This window comes from Numida meleagris, chromosome 16, assembly GCF_002078875.1.
Source record: "Numida meleagris isolate 19003 breed g44 Domestic line chromosome 16, NumMel1.0, whole genome shotgun sequence".
In the NCBI taxonomy this organism is placed as follows: Eukaryota; Metazoa; Chordata; class Aves; order Galliformes; family Numididae; genus Numida; species Numida meleagris.
Window position 1 is genome coordinate 5,995,792 of NC_034424.1, and position 16,515 is coordinate 6,012,306.

General features: G+C 43.6%; 1 protein-coding gene across 10 annotated transcripts in view; it reads left to right on the forward strand.

Moving 5' to 3' along the window:
• Nucleotides 1-16,448, forward strand: part of PRRC2B (proline rich coiled-coil 2B) — a 48,649-nt gene extending 32,201 nt beyond the window's left edge. For 5 of the 10 annotated variants that reach the window (XM_021414268.1, XM_021414267.1, XM_021414265.1 and 2 more), the window contains exons 19-32: nt 525-666; nt 1,438-1,520; nt 2,204-2,395; nt 2,535-2,729; nt 3,169-3,255; nt 4,180-4,284; nt 4,866-5,058; nt 6,159-6,256; nt 7,505-7,632; nt 8,468-8,708; nt 9,677-9,853; nt 10,492-10,583; nt 11,151-11,271; nt 11,666-16,448. In XM_021414268.1, the coding sequence (XP_021269943.1) occupies nt 525-666; nt 1,438-1,520; nt 2,204-2,395; nt 2,535-2,729; nt 3,169-3,255; nt 4,180-4,284; nt 4,866-5,058; nt 6,159-6,256; nt 7,505-7,632; nt 8,468-8,708; nt 9,677-9,853; nt 10,492-10,583; nt 11,151-11,271; nt 11,666-11,806 (1,995 nt within the window). In that variant the 3' untranslated portion in view covers nt 11,807-16,448. Of the gene's footprint in view, nt 1-524; nt 667-1,437; nt 1,521-2,203; nt 2,396-2,534; nt 2,730-3,168; nt 3,256-4,179; nt 4,285-4,865; nt 5,059-6,158; nt 6,257-7,504; nt 7,633-8,467; nt 8,709-9,676; nt 9,854-10,097; nt 10,190-10,491; nt 10,584-11,150; nt 11,272-11,665 lie in introns of those variants that run through there. The other 5 variants (XR_002443694.1, XR_002443695.1, XM_021414271.1 and 2 more) reach the window with 5 other exon arrangements.

Genomic DNA, 16,515 nt, shown 5'->3' on the forward strand with positions numbered 1-16,515 from the left:
CTCCCAAACAAAGTTACAGAAACCCGATTGCTTGGCAGTTTTAAAATTAAGCTGAGGACAGCATATGAATGGGCACTGAGAAAAGTCTCACACTTTAGAAAGATGTGCTTCTGTTACTGTTGAGAGCATGGCTTTGTGAAAGAGCCATCTCTGTATTGTGAAATTACAAACTGATCTGGCTTCTGATCTAGCTTCATGGAGCGAGGAAGAGGAATTAAGCAAAGCAAGTCTGATGTACTGACAATTCTAACTTTGCTTTGAGCTGTAACACTCCCTAACGCTGAAAAAAAAAAAAATGAAGACAGCTTTTTTCCCTTCCTTGTGAAACACAATTCTGTTACTTGAGCTAGGGGCCTTTGATGGTTGGACTCGATGATTTCTAGAGGTCCCTTCCAACCCCCACAACTCTGTGATTCTCTGTGGCATTGCAGCACTTCGAAATCCAGGGATTAAACTTGCCAGGAGCAGGCTTCATTAGCCCAGGTCAGTGACAGGTCTAACAGCCTGTGCTTTTTCTGTCTCAGGCACCAGCTAAGGCCCGTGTTCTTCAGTCCCGCATTCCTCCTCGATTTGCGAAGAAGCAGAACAGCTTGTGCTTGGAGCAAAGTGATGTAACTGTGTCTGGAAACAGCCTGGGCACAGAAATCTGGGAGAGCAACAGCCCAGGTACGTTTGGGGGTGTTTGATTTGGAGTGTTTCACGCAAGCAGGGTGTACATGTTTAAGAGGAGACAACTTTCTTTTTTTGTGATGATGAAAATGGGATGTGTGCTGGCAGACTTCTGGAGTGAATCATAGAATCACCAAGGTTAGAAAAAACCTCCAAGATCATCTAGGCCAGCCATCCACGTAACACCAGTATTTCTCCATTAAACCATATCCCTTAGTACAACATCTAAATATTGTACACCTCCAGGGATGGTGACTCCCTGGGCAACCTGTTCCAGCATTCCTGACCACTCTTTTGGAGAACAAATTTTTCCTCATATCCAACCTGAACCTCCCCTGGCACAACTTGAGACCATTCTTCTAGTCCTATTGCTAGTTACATAGGAGGAGTTTCCTGGGTCTTTTTGTTAAGACCAAGGTCCTAACATTTTCTAGGCTTGTTGGCCTTGTTCTGCTTCAGCCAGCTTCTTACTTTGCCTTCCTCTTATACTCTAGCACTGAATAGCTAGTGCCTCCCTTGTTTCTCTCTCTCTCCTATTGTTCTCACATTCCTGAAGAAATCTCTTTCCTCTGTTGTCTATGCTCAACTCTGCAGCCTATCTTCTCTGCCCCAACTCAGCTGACAGGGGACCAATAACTTTTTGAGGTAGTGAAAATATCCTTTCTTAAATCTAGAAATGAAATGTTAATAGTGCAACATGCACAGTGCACAAGATGTGCTCGCAGTTCTGTTTAAAGCAGCTGAACTCTGCTATGTGTTTTCTTCCAGCTCTTTCAGTCCAATCTCCTGGAAGCGATTCCTGGAGCAAGCCTGTAAATACCTTTAATGGTACTGAATCTAGTTCCACTGAGGTAAGCAGCAACTCGTGTGCATTCAGGTATCTTGTCTGTAAAATTTTAACATAGATGGCTTATGCTTCTCATTGCTCCATCTGTGCTTAGTGATCGTCAGCTCTGCTTGTGCAATTTTAAACTCTGCAGTTCTGATTTGAGCTTCATGCTGCTCTAACCTAGAGGGCCAAGTGTTGCTTAGTGTTAGATGTGGGTGTAAGTCTGCAGTAACTGTCTGGTAGGCGTATTCCATGGTTGTGCTCCTAACTGGAAGCAATCTCTGTTGTCCAGGAAGGTGAAATACCATAGGTAATGGTTCTTTATGCCTCATTCCTGTGAGCAGTGTGTAGCTGTAGCCTTAACGCAGGGATGGCAGAGGAAGTTTCAGAATGTTTCACCCGTTCAAGTCTGGTTTGGTTCACAAGAGACGTAAGTTTGGCGGTCTCAGCCTACTTGCCTTGTGTGCTGCTTTCACCTTATTCTGAAGCCACAGCGGGGTTAATGCCTTGGTTAGCCTGTGTCAGGGTTGTGTAGCAGTAAAGCAGTAGCCAGGGGATGCTGCAGGCCAAGACCATCTCCTCTGTAGTTAACCAAGAATGTGATTTCAAAAGGGGACGTGGTCTTGATGTTTTCTGGGATATTTTTCCTCCTTGGTGGATTTGGGTCAAAGTCCGGGGCTTTAACGCATTTCGTGCTTTGCATAGCAGGGTTTTAAAGGCAGCCAGGGGGATAGTGGCATTGACTTGAGTGCGGAGTCTCGGGAATCCTCCGCGACCTCCTCTCAGCGCAGTTCTCCATATGGCACCCTCAAACCAGAGGAGATGAATGGGGCTGGCCTGGTGGACCCAAAGCCTGACTGCCAGAAGGAGCAAGTGCAGAAGCAATCTGATAAAAAGGTAATCTGGATTTGCAGCCAAGCCAGAGCACGTAGTGAGAGACCTTGTGAAGTGGTTCTTTTGTTCTTGATAGCACTTTTAAGGCTTGAGATGGGGTTATTTGGTCTTTTTGTCTCAGCCTCTCTGCTTTCCTGTTAAGGATTCAGATCAAGGCTCAGGACAGAACAAGGAACACAAGCCTGGACCAATCGGCAACGAACGCTCCCTGAAAAACAGAAAGGGTTCGGAGGGAACGGAACGGCTGGAAGGGAATATTCCCCCTGTTAATGGGGTGGAAATTCACGTGGATTCTGTACTTCCTGTGCCACCCATTGAATTTGGAGTAAATCCTAAAGTGAGGATTTAATTTAATTTTATCTTCTTGGTGGTTTGAGCTTGTTGAGATGCGAAAGGTGGTTTGAGGCAGCAGGATTATTTAGAGGAAGCTTCCAGTGTATACACTGTGGATTTGCCTTAGATTTCGTTGACACAAACCAGGTACTCAAGATGTGTTGGCCAAATGCATAATATCTTTTTGTAAGTAGTGTCCCAGGGACCTGCTGGGGTGGTGACAGATGTGATAGACAAAATAGTGGCCTTCTAAGCCTTTGCCCCTCTGGGGATTGCCTGCTGCTGAGTGCTGAGAAGCATCTCCATGTTGTCTTCCAGCGAGGCTTACTGAAGGACAGTCTTTAGTTTCTAGTGTCATGATTCAGGCTGAAGTCATTAACCATGAGAAGCAGACTGGTGGCCCTTGGGTCTGGATTTGAATGTTGTATGTTCCACTTCTTCAGGACTCTGACTTCAGCTTGCCGCCTGGCTCTGCTTCTGGCACTGCAGCAAACCCTGTCACCAAATTGCAGGATGCCTTGGCCAGTAATGTAAGTATCTTTTGTTTTTGATTTGATTCATCTGACCCTCTCCTTGGTTAAATCTCAGATCCTACCAAACAGAGACAGCGTGTTTCTTTGCAGTTGCCTTCACACTTAATGCTCAGGCATCTCACGTGACTAAGATCCGTAATGGAAATCTGTGCCCCAAGGTACTTTGATAAAAAGAGCATCACTGGCTCAAGAGTGATACAGAGAGCAACTGTTACCACTCATTGACTTGTGTAAAGCAAGAGGTTTTACAGATCTCTGAGATCACCAGCATCCTTGCCCTGAGACATAGGGGAGTACTGGTAATGGATGTGATAGGGATAGTGGTGTTTTTAGGTCTAGACTGGCAGCTTCCTCAAAAAACCTCATCTGCCACAGCACAACACAGAAGAGTTATCTTGTTAAGCCTGCCCCTTTGAGAAGTTTCCTAGCTTGTTCCAGCCATCTGTGTATTTCATTATTATACGTGCAGGAGTGAGCACACTGAAAGCCCAGCTTGTAACTCAGCTGTGGACAGCAGTGTGAGAAACTCAGAAAGCTGCTTTTGAAATGTCTTCAAGTTTGTAGGCGGTTAGAATTTTTGAGGCTTGTCTAAGGAGTGTTTCTTTTGAGAAATGTTCTTTCAGGAGCAAGTATTGTGTGAAATTCAGGTAGGTCCTAAACATGTGTCTTCTGCAGACTTTTATGTTACTGGGTCTAGTTGCTGTTTAAATGGATATTGGTGTAACTCAATGTAAAAGGTGTGGTTGCACACCATCAAAGCTTCATTTGTTCCATCAGCAGAGGGAATAACGGTTCAATGCAGTACTTAACTCCTGCTCCTGAGGCTTGGATCCTTTGAGATGTAGTTACTGCAGCTGCCAGCTGAGGCTGTAGTACCTCTTGAATTTCTTGAATAGTCACCATTCCCCACTCTCCCCTCAGGCAGGGTTAACGCAGTCCATTCCCATTCTGCGAAGAGATCATCACCTCCAGAGATGCATTGGCCTGAACCCAATGTCCTTCCCCACCGCAGAGCTTACTCTTAAGGTAAGTAAGCTGACATATGTGCTTGTCCTCGGAGTGGGTACCTTGTCTTCTTGACCAGGGTAGTGAGGGTGGAGTGATCTTTCTCTGTGTTCTTTTAGATACTGCTAAATCTTTAATTATTTCCTGTAAAACTTTATCTATATTGGCTATTCATCGTGGGTGAAGAGGGATGAGTTCCAACAGTCCTGGATGCTGAAGTCCTCATTAATTGTAAAAAAATAAGTGTGCAGCAAAGCTTTCTGACTAGTGACTGTCTCAATAACTGGATAAGGTGACTCGTCAGTGATCTTAGACACTCGATGTTTAAAAACAACAGCAACAAAAAAAAGCCAGCAAAAAAGAAACACCCCACCTTGCCACCCCACGAACAACTCGTCAGATACCCAGAGGGATCAGTGCTTATGAGGGATACTTACCCACTGGGGATGGATATGAAGCCCCTTGATCTGAGACCTGTTAGCTTTCTACTCTGACTTGAGTGGATTTAGGTTGAACTAATAGTTTACAGATGAGCGGCTGTAGACCTCAGTATTATCCTCCACGTTTGAATTGTCTGCAGTTATCGCCCTTCATTTCCATAGATGGAGTCTGCTCGTAAGGCTTGGGAAAACTCTCCTAGTTTACCAGAACAGAACTCTCCAGGAGGTGCAGGCTCGGGCATCCAGCCTCCTTCCAGTGTTGGAGCTTCCAACGGTGTCAGCTACAGCTCTTTTGGTGGAGTTTCTATGCCTCCTATGCCTGTGGCGTCCGTAGCACCTTCTGCATCTATTCCAGGTATCTGCAAACTGTGGCAGCAGTATTTGCATTGTCTGGTTGTTATCTGAATCCTCTATGGATTCTAGTAGAGAAGAGCATCCTTGTAAATTGAAAGACTGGTTGGCATTTAGCAGATCTGTAAGGAGAGTTCAGGAAAGAGGGACTGTTTCTTCCTCACTTTGGAGAAGGTTACTTGAGTGTTACCAGTATAATTTTAACACAAGGTTGACTTTCCTTTTGGACTTAGCTGTAACTGAGTAGGGGCTCTTCTTTGTAATGCATCAGTGGATCTTGCTCACTCTTCACTGTGTACTCAGTAGAATAGAAGGGAAAGGAAGAAACCTCTGGCTGAGACACTCAACAATTCCAGTATTGGCATCAACCATTCTCCTACTCATTTTGCTATTTGTAACTTTTGTGTATGTCACATATTCTGAGCACGTTCTGCTCCTTGTACATAACAAAAAAATATATTTAAAAGTTTGCATAACTCTGGTAGGTGAGAAGGTGTTGCTATCCTTGAACTACGGAGGGAAAATTTTAAACATAATTAAGTTCAGTGGTGCGTATAGTTAGCAAGGGAGTGTGTGGAATGGAAAAAAACAAATGTACCTGGAGTCTTGATTCCTGGGTCTCAAAAGACCTCTCCTGCATGCAGTGTCCTTCTCATTTCTCAATTCAAGAATGGAGTGGAATATGCAGGCCAGAAGTGATCATGAGTCAGCCACTGTAGCTAATCTATTTGGAAAACACATGATTTCCAAGTTAGGTCATTTATCTCCCCTACTCCCACCGTGGCAGATTCTTCCCTCATTATGCTTGAAAATCCCATGTTCAGATACGCAAGCGCAAGAGTGGCATACCACATTCCTCTTGGTGCTACTTGGGGTAAAAATGGCTTTTAGATTGCTTATGTAAAGGTCTCAAATATCCTGTTTGCCCTTTCTATCCCTTCTAGCTGCAAATATGAGGTGATCGCAGAGCAGGTTTCTGGCATATAGGAAGAGTTTGGAGCACAGATTGCCAGTTCCTGAACTGTTAGTCTTGGTAGACTGGCAGGTCTCTGTAGTGTGCTGTGCCTGTACCTTGAATTACAACGTCTCCTCTCTGATATTTAGGTAACCATATTCCACCCCTGTATCTGGATGGCCACGTGTTTGCAAGTCAGCCTCGCCTTGTTCCTCAGACGATACCTCAGCAGCAAAGCTACCAACAAGTAAGAGAGACATGTAACTAGCTAATGGTTTTTCCAAAAGTCTTCAGTACCTTCCAGTACTTAAAGGGAGCCTACAAACAGGTGGGGAGTCAACTCCTTACGAGGGTAGATAATGGCAGGAAAAGGAGAAATGGTTTTAAGTTGAAGGAGGGAAGATTTAGGTTGGCTGTTGGGGGAAATTCGTCACTGAGAGAGTGGTGAGGTGCTGGAACAGGCTGCCCAGAAAGGTTGATGCCCCGTCCCCAGAAGTGTTCAAGGCCAGGTTGGATGGGGCCCTGGGCAGCCTGGTCTAGTATTAGATATGGAGGTTGTCAGCCCTGCCTGCGGCAGGAGGGCTGAAGCTTGATGATCCTTGAAGTGCCTTCCAACCCAAGCCATTCTGTGATTCAGGGTGGTGCGTATGAAAAGATGTGTCTCTCTCTGACAGCCCAAGGGAGCTTAGATATTAAGGTTCCTTGAATGCTGCTTCCCAGTAGGGTGCTACAGGTTAGTGAAATTGAAGGGAGACATTATTACTTTTTTTTTTATTTTAAAAAGATTGGGTTTAACTGAAGCATATGCTGAGAAGTCTGCATGAGGTGAAGTGACCAGTGATGGAACCTGAGGGAATGACATGAAGCTGCATCAGGGAGGTTTGGATTGGGTATTAAGAAAAGATCCTTCATTAGGAGAGTGCTTGGGCACTGGAACAGGCTCCCCAGGGATGTGGTCATGGCACAGAGTCCAAAAAGTGTTTGGACAACATGCTCAGGAATGTCATTTATTTTTTATGTAGTCCTGTGTGGAGCCAGGAGTTGGACTCAGTGATCCTTATGGGTCCTTTCCAACTCAGGATATGTCTGTGACTTGCAGTAAATTCTACAGCCAGTCAATACTGATGGGAGATTTCATTGGACTTAGTAAACAGGGAGTTGATAGGGTTAAGGAGTGCCAGCCTCCTCAGGGTAAGAGTGCAGGTAAATGCAAGCTTGGATTATTGGTGTTGAGAAAGGGCCTACTCTGTGTGTGGAGCACGTCGTTCCTCAGATCTGTCCATCAAATGCCTCTTGCAACACTCTTCTCTCTCAGGTGCCTATGCAGTCTCTTTCCCTGCCAATGTACTCCTCTTTTAGGAGGGGCTGTGCAAAGCTGCAGTGTAGGTCATTGTCGTGGCACATAGATTTGTTGAGGAAACTGATGGCTTTGTAATAGCCTGGGAGAGCTTTCGGTTGCTCTTGTACCTCTCAGACATCTCAGTTTCTTTCACAGGCTGCTGCTGCTCAACAGATTCCCATTTCCCTCCACACATCCTTACAGGCCCAAGCTCAGCTTGGCCTGAGGGGCGGTCTGCCTGTTTCTCAGTCCCAGGAGATGTACAGCTCCATACAGCCCTTCAGGTAACTACTTTCCAATTTTTCATTTCCTTGTGGTCTTAACTCTTTCGTTGATGTTGGTGAAGTTAATTGATCAGATATTCTTTACTCATCCCCTCTTCTCCCTTTGTGGACATCCTGTTTCTTTGTTTTGATAACAATGCTGGAGAGCATTGGAGTGGAGAGCAAGAATATCAGGGTACATAAGACTTTGTATATATGTATATAGCATGCTTCTTCAAGGACAGTGGCAAAGTCTGTCCTTGAAAAATTCAAATAACTTTGTTATTAGCTATAAACTGCAAGACAAGAACAGAATACATGCCTGCTCTTTGTTGGAAAAATTAGTAAGGTTCATCTTGAAAATCAAATGTAAATGTAGCAGCAAGAGTATTTGGCCAAAAGAACTGCTTACTTGAATTGAAGGAATGAGACATCCACTTCAGAGTTGGGCTGGCTATGAGATTCATATACTCTGTACCCTCTTTTTTCTCATGATATGAGAGCAGGTGATCAGGATGGTTCTTCTAGGCCTCAAAAATCTAGACATGAAGTTTGAAGAGATTTTGCTAGCACTAGAGCTGGTTGAATCTTTAATTCATTTTTTCTGCTTTGCAAAACTGCTACAGACTTCTGATAAATTGAATCCTTCCTTTACTACTAATCCAGATTATATTGTGCAGAGTATTAATATAAATTTTGGGTGGGATGCACTATCATTTTGAAGACTCCTGCAACACAAGGACAGAATTGCTGAGAACTGTTTGCTGATAGGAAGCCAGATACCTCTTGATAGGCATGTGTGTATAGTCTCCAAAGGTTTTCTATGTAATGACTTCAGCACTTTTTTCTTCTCCAGGTCTCAGGTGTATATGCACCCCAGTCTGTCTCAGCCCAGCACCATGGTCCTGACAGGAGGCACTGCTCTAAAGCCTCCATATTCCGCCTTCCCAGGCATGCAGCCCTTGGAGGTAGTGAAAACCCAGTCTGGATCTCCCTATCAGCCCTTGAATGGAAGCCAGACCCTGGTTTATGAAGGCCAGATAAACCAAGCAGCTGGTATGGGAGCCTCCCAGATGATGGACTCTCAGCTTACGCAGGTTAGGAGCAGGGCTTGCAAGGCACTCTTGTGTGGAGTATCACTTGTTTCTGAGACTGGGTTGAAACTGATATTTGTGTTAAATCATGTGTTTGTGTGAGCCAAGTTCATTGTAAAGAGGTAAAAGATTTTTCCATGAGACTCTTCTGTGAGCTGTTGCTTCATCCCTGCTGAGGTGACCTTTTATGTTGAGGGCTGTCTTCACCCTCCAGATAGACATTTCATGCACAGTCAAACCTTGGGGTGCTTCCCAGATAGAAGGCCCTGATTTGATAGTTGTCCTAAAAAATACTACTTCCAAGAGCCAACAGGGTAAATTCAGCCTTAGATTTTTATTATTTTTATCACAGAGTGATGTCATGGTACTTCCCAAACCCAGCAGTTGTGAGTACTGCCAGATAAATCATAAAAACAGGAGGCTGTTGAGTCATAAGCTACTTCTTGTAAATACTCTTTAATTATTACCATAATCAATTTGAAATTCATTGCAGAAGATAGAAGAGTAACCATTGCTTTCTCTAGAGTTCAACTCCCCAGAATACTTTGGTGTGAAAGTAGGACAGACTTCATAGCTTGGGTATTAAAGCTGCAAACAGTGTCTGATGCTGTTGGAGCTGTCTGACACTGCTGTCGGATCAAGAGAAAAATCGCACATGCAGAGACCAGGAGGAAGATTGCAAAACTGGATGATGGTTCTACGCAAGGAGGAAAGCCCTGAGTGCAGTTACGTTAAACTGGTGCTGTGTTAAAAACCCAGCTGGCAGGGTGTCAGCAACGCTACCGGCTCATGCATTTTGGTGTGAAATTTCCTCTGATACATTAATTTGCGTTTACCCTATGCCAGACTGAACTATTTTTGAGATTCTTTGTAGCAATACTGTGGTTTCAGGATATTAGGAGAGAGCATCTCAACCCAGCGCAGCAAACACTACTACTGCCTTTAAGTAACTGCATGTCCTTATCACGCAGCTAACGATGCCTGTGCCTGGCTCCCAGCTTCCGCTGCCCCGCTACGGCTCTGGCCAGCAGACCCTGATTCTGCCACAGTCCATCCAGCTTCCTCAGGGGCAAAATCTGTCTGTAGGAGCTCCCCGAAGAATTCTTCCTCCTGGATCACAGCCTTCAGTTCTTGCTGCCAGCAGGGAGGTGAGGATTAACTGAAGTTTTGCTCCTTGATCTTGCTCCTTAATGGAGAGACTAGCTTATTGGGGATCCTTAAATATCAAAGGCAATTACTGGTGTTAAAATGAAGGAGCCCTTTTCTTCTCATCTCCAAAGCACAGGCCAGCAGTCTTTCAGGTTTTGCTGCTGGTCACCATTCTGTTTCCAGGGAGCCCTGTCCTGCCTTGATCCAGTTTGGAGTCTCCAGTGTTATTACATGTTTACACAGGTTTCCCCAGAGTGCTTGAGGGGTGGTGAGCTCCAGACACAGTTGGAATACTGCCCAGATATTTCACACTGTTGTGAAGCGTGTCCATTTGAGTAGGTATATTAATGTCATGTCTGGTTTGATGGATTTGTATCATAAGTTTGTCTATTCTAGGGTTGAGAGAGTACAGCAGTTAACTTCCAGGTTTAGTATTTGCTTGTGCTGCTGGCTTGTTAGTTTAATACAAGCAGATCTTTTCACTTTAAAGCCTAGTTTCCTTCATCTGAAAAATGTTTCTTCTTTTAATGGGCACATGGGTAGAAGGGCAGAAGTTTAGTTTAAAGTGTTCATATAAAATAACAGACTTTCTCTGAAAGCAGAAATGATATATGCTCTTGCTCATTTTCCTCTGTAGTCCTCCCAAATGGAAATGAAGGGGTTTCATTTTTCCGATGGTAAACAGAATATGTCCTCTGGAGGGTCTGTACCATCACCACATGCATACAGGTAAATACTTAAAGAATTTGGCCTCTGTAGTCAGAATGAGAAAGAAGTAGCGTTCCCCATTTGCAGTGGCATGGTACATATACATTATCCCTGTATAAGATCAACTTGGCTGTTCATGTGTAGAATGTACCTACTGTAGTCCAAATACTTGTATCAAAATGCATGATAATGGCTTTCATTCTTCATTAGGGACCAGTGTGTCTCTGATGTGGTCACTGGTGCTTGTGGGAATTGTGTAAAGTTGTTCGTTTTGAACATCATAAAGGCAGATTGGAATTGTGTTTTTGTGTGTTTCTTGTTTAGGTAGAAAATTGGAATCATTGAGTAAATGTTTTAGTTCCAGCACAGTCTCATCCTCTCAAGATGAAAGGCAGTAATATGTAAATGTTCCAAACAGTCAGGTCACTAAGACTCTTGAGACATTCAGTTTTTTTTTTCTTCTAAGCAATCCATATGTTTTCTTTAGGGCTGGGGAGTTCATGGGTTCAGACTCATGCTCTGTCTACTGCTGCTTTCTGCTCTTTTTTTTTTCTTTCACACATGAATAAGGTTCTTGTTCCATTGTAGAATTTACTCCATGAATGTTGTCGACTCTTCGATTTCCAGGCCTAGCTCTGCCAGCCCAAATGGGAAGTCGTCTGGACCAGCAGTTAGTATGGGCTCGGTGCAAGGACACTATGTGCAACAGGTAGTGTATGTCAGTACTCTTACCTAGTAGTGTCTGCTCTTCTGCAGTATCACCCTTGTTCCTTGTACTTGAGAGGGTGACAGTGTAGTAAAGCTATGTGTGGAAGTTATTTTCCTTGGAGGGAAGGCAAGAGAGTGGACCGGGTGGGTGCTGCACTGAGCCCGTGAGTAATGCTGGGCGATGGGAGGTCAGAAGTTAGAGAATTGCATGCCATATGGTGCTTATGTTGAATTTTTGGGAGGTATATGAAATTTGAAAACACCTTTGTGTAAGGTGTTTTAGGATAGCAAAGGGTGGCAGAGAAAACAGCTGAGTTTTGGAGCAAATTTGATGTCTTGCATGAATGATATTCACAGGTGTTTTTTCTAATGCTTCCTTTTCTGTATGTCAAAAGGCAAAGCAACGGGTGGAAGAAAATAAAGCCAATCTGGGAGCAGTAAAGCTGCAAGAAACAGCCTCCACAAGCCAGATGAAACCAGTGCGCACAGGAGCGATCAAACCTCAGGCAGTAAAAGTGGAGGAAAGCAAGGCCTAGGGGCACCTCTGATGCCCAGCTGGTCCTGCTGGCTGACAGGCCCTACAGCTGAGACTGGACCCCACTGGATCTCCTGAAAATCTCACCAAACCTACACCTGCCCCACACTGACTGACTACAGTGACATCATCCAAGTCTCCCTCTCCCAGCAAAGCAGTTTGAAACAGTGGATATGACATTGACCTGCTTGCTTTGAAACAAACCAACCATGTGACTTTTAAGTGGCTTAAGCCTTTTTTTTTCACCCCATGCCCCATCCACAGCTAGCTGTGATAGTTCACTTGGCAAAGCCTGTCCTTCTCCTTCCCTACTTCTGTCTCAGCAGAGTGGCAACTGAAGGAGAGGGGGTTAGTTAGAGGTTTTTCATTTTAAAGGCAGCTGAGGTTTTTACAGAGAAAAAAAAAGCTATATCCTTGTTTATAGCAGAACTTTTATATGTTCTCTCACTTCTTTTTTCCCTTTCTTTCTGCTTTCCTCATTCCTTCCAGAACAGAGGTCCCATAGACTAAAATTATGTTCTGACAGAACACCCCCTGATTTTTATATGTAGTTCTGTACAATGCTGAGAATCAATACTCTTCTAAATTGAGTTGGATTGGGTATATTTTCGCAGATGATTTAGCCTTTCAGATTGAGTAAAAGCAAAACAAACAACCACAGTACACTTACAGCATTCATTAATTTTTCAGTATTTTTGTTTTAAGCTAGAAGCAATGCTTGCATTAGAATAAATGTGTACTAAAGTATATAGTAGATCAGTGCATTAATCTTGAAAGTTGCACCATGTTAATTGTAGCTTTGGGGTGCCTTGTGCACAACAAAACGTGGCATTTTCGTTTTAAGGAAAAACGCACCAAACTTCTGTTGCAAGCTCCTCTGGATCTAGGGTTTTTTGTTTTTGTTTTTGTAGGTTTGAGATTTCTTTAGTGACTGCCAAACATGCAGCAAAATGTAAATCATGGACTTGCGAAATGTAAAATCTTAAGAGAAATCTCCTCACCACACATGGGTCAGAAGAGTTGGCTAGAGCCAACGGATTTGTTTGGACTACTTTTTGTAGTTGTGATGCTCTCTTATGCTCCCTACTTTGGCTGCTCTAATTCCTTGTCTCCTGAGACTTGTTCTATATTGTGCTTTTCCCTTGGGGCTGCTTTCCTAAGCTTTGTTCTTCTCCCTTTTCCCTAGGTCTTTCTGTTCCTCTCATGGCCTCTTGTAATGTTTGCTTAGAAACGCATTAGTAAGGGAGCTCCTCTGCAAGGCAGCCTTTTTAGCACACTTAGAACCTCCTTTTTTTCTATCGGAAGCGCATGGATTCAGAGTCAGTTTGGAATCATCCTTTTGATCTCCTTCCACAGATGAGCAGCAAATGGTTCATTAGTTTTGATGTAATAGCATATAGTGTGTATACTGTGTCGCAACCTTCCACTTTCTCACCAATATTTATTTGATGGTATATGAAAGGAGGGTCCCAGTGGGAGTGGGTCGGGTTTTTATTTTTTCGGTTGTTTGATTTTTGGTTTGTGTGTGTGTGCGTGTGCGTGTGTGTATGTAGATTGTAGAATGGACTTGCAAGTTCCTGAAAGTTCTTGGAGTCCTTCAGCTGACAGTAGTCGTAAGTAAATTCAGCTACTTCCAGCTAACTCGGTTTGTGTTGTTTAGCTCTTTGAAAATGTAAAGTAGGCTGGTCACTCTGAAGTGAGGGAAAGAGAAACTTCATTTCCACGGTAGATGATAGCTTGCTAACTGGCTGTGCTGTCTGCATCTGGTAGATGGCAGCAAGTCATTTGTTGGTGGTTCCAAAGAAGATATTTTGAACAAAGAATGTATTTGGGAAGGGATCTGAAAGGTGTTCTTGTTTGTGTGCTTTTTTTCCCCCTTTATGGGAAATATCCTTCATAACTTTATAGGGATGCATTTGAAATTTTAAGCTAGGTATAAATAAGAATTTTATACAGTAGCTTTAAAAAGAGCTTAGAAATGTAAACTAACTTAGACATAGCAATGTACCCTTTCCATAGGTGTCCCCATTGACTGTGGCAGAGAACGTGAAGGGGAAAGGGGATAGGATGGTACTTTTAAGAAAAATAAGAGCTCTTTTATTTCTCATGTTTTATGTTTTGTTTTGTTTTTTTTTAACTTCAGAGCAGAGTGTGCCAGCATCTCTCTAGCATCCTCCTTTAAAGTACAGGGTTTGAGATTAAGCGATGAATATTTCCCCAGGCTTCAGACAAACTCCCAGACCTGCTTCCTCATCTGCTAGTCCCACTCCCAATGTTTTCCAAAGATTTTTCCACCAGTAAGTCATCCCACCCCACTTTTTTCTTCCATGGAATATCATGAACAACAGAATAGGTTTTTTTTTTCATTTTTTATTATCCTCCTGCCCAGCTGGCCCTACTAATGTCAGCCCAGAACCTAACTGTAATGGCTAAAGATGCTCAACCCAGCCTCCCTTCTTCACACATCTTTTCTATCCTAATAACACTACTTAAGCTTTACAAAGAGCTAACCTCTTTCCTCCCACCTTTATGACTCTTAAGTGGTCAAATGTGTTGGAGAAATCGGGTTATTGCTATACGCAAGATACTGCAGTCCCTCTGGTGTAAATGCCATCAGAACTACAATACTCCCTGTTGAAAAAGGTCACCCTTCTTTCTCTTTTAACCCCTTCCATCCTTCCCCCAACAGAATAAAACACTAGAATTTATTTATACATATTTGGTGTTGTAGGTCTAGGTGAAAAAGTAATTGTTTCACTGCTCTATTTATATATAATGTCTGAATTATTCTGTGTAGGAAAGGCCAAGAAATGCATGTGAGCTTCATTCCATTCCTCTCCTTTGTGTGACTGTCAGCTGCAGTTGGCAAGACACTCTTCCACTTAATGGAATTTTGTGTGATGGAACGCAGTTTTAGAGCTCAGATTTTTAAGGTGCAATATCCTCCTTCTCCAGCATATGTTTTTGTTGGTTTAAAGCTAATACAAGGTTACTGCAGTTAGTAATGCTCTTGAGTCAGAAGGGAAGACTCTGATCTCAAGGTGCAGAAATGCCAGGGGTGCTGGTATGTTGATAAAAATTCAACTTGGGAGATAGAGAATGGCAATGTGTAAAATGCTGATGTTTATAAGGGGATACTTCAGTTTACTGTCTCCATTGCTGAAGGGTAGGGCCCTAGTGATTTATTTCTTCGCAAGTTGTTTTCATTTTGACTGGAATTCTGCCACTAAATAGTAGGCTCCTTCTGCTGGAGAGATGCAGTGTGCAGTGGGAGGGAGAGGTGGGATCTGTACTTTCAGCAAAAATGGGTGAGGCAGAAATATTCAGAGGCTGGCTCTGCTGCTTTTTGTACAGCTGAAGGTCTAAGTCATCTGTGTGAACCGTTCTGCGCACAGTGATTCATGGCCTAGCCAGCTGCATTTGGTGCTGCTTTCCTTCCCAGCTCAGCCTGCTTTTAGCCCTCAATTAAAAATAATAAAAAAAGGCTAGGGGGAAAAAAAATGCTCCGGTGTATTTTCAAATGACAAGTGGAAGCAGCGCAGTCACCAGTGAAACAGGTATTGTTGATCTTTCCTAATTCACTCTTGGCTCTGCCACGTGACAGCTATACAGTAGTCAGCCACGCTGAATGTGTTGCAGCCCATTCAACTCCACACGTGTTTGTGTTCATGCAGACACATTTAACAGTTTCCTTGCAAGAATGCTGCAAAGCTACAAGCTGCCCTGTGGTTCCTGTGTGTATGGATATGTATTAAAACAATGAGCTTAGCTTTTTTGCTACGTCTCACATTCCGGCAGGCTACTGTATTCACTGCATGCTGAGCTCTCGTTTTGTTGCATTTTGCTAACCTTTGTTTTGCTTCTGACTTAGCTCCTTGTAATGTGGGTTATTTTTTGATGTACAGCAGCTCAGTTTCTTTCTGAGACAGACGCACCTGTAAATAAAAGCCGGTTTACAACAGGCATCAGGATACTTGGGTGGCCCGTCGGTAGGACACGAGCGTTTTGCTGAAGCAGGCTGCTGGCTGGAAAGAGACAGCAGCGGTTGGTGGGGGTTCGAGTTTGTTCTTTTCCCCCAAGGAGCAGCACATGTTCCTCGTGGCTGCGGGCACCTTGTGGGTTCTGTGGGTCCCGATGGCACAGCAGCTGCAGCAGCAGCGAGGCGCCCGCCCTTGGCATGTCTCGAGGCGTTGTCCTTGGCTGGAATCCTCCCTCTGGCTCTCTCTGGATGGCATTTGTTGTTTCTCAAGGGGATATTGTCCTCCTCCAAGCTTTTAACCTCATGACTTGTATAGTCCTTTTTTCTTTCTGCTAACCTCATGACCTGTATAGTACATTTTTTTTTTTTTTTGGCCTTTCCTTTCTTTGTCTTTCCATGTAGACCAGATATTTGAAAGGGCAGACGATGGATAATTGTGTAACGTGCAACCTGTTAATATTTTTTGGAAACTTTTACTTGGACCGGAACTCGAATCACGGCATCACCAGGCCAGTTGCGGCACACTCTTTATTGCCCTTTTTCCTCATTTCAGTACCTATTGTTTCTCCTTTCAAATATGTGATTGTATTAGCTCTTTCCATATGAAAGAATTCTCCTTATTTAAATAAAAAAAAAAAATAAAGCAGGTTATGCTTTTCTCAAATTTTCTCAAAACTGTTTGGTTCTTTGGGGCTTTGGAGGCTTCCAGGAACAGCGCCCACCCCGAGCGC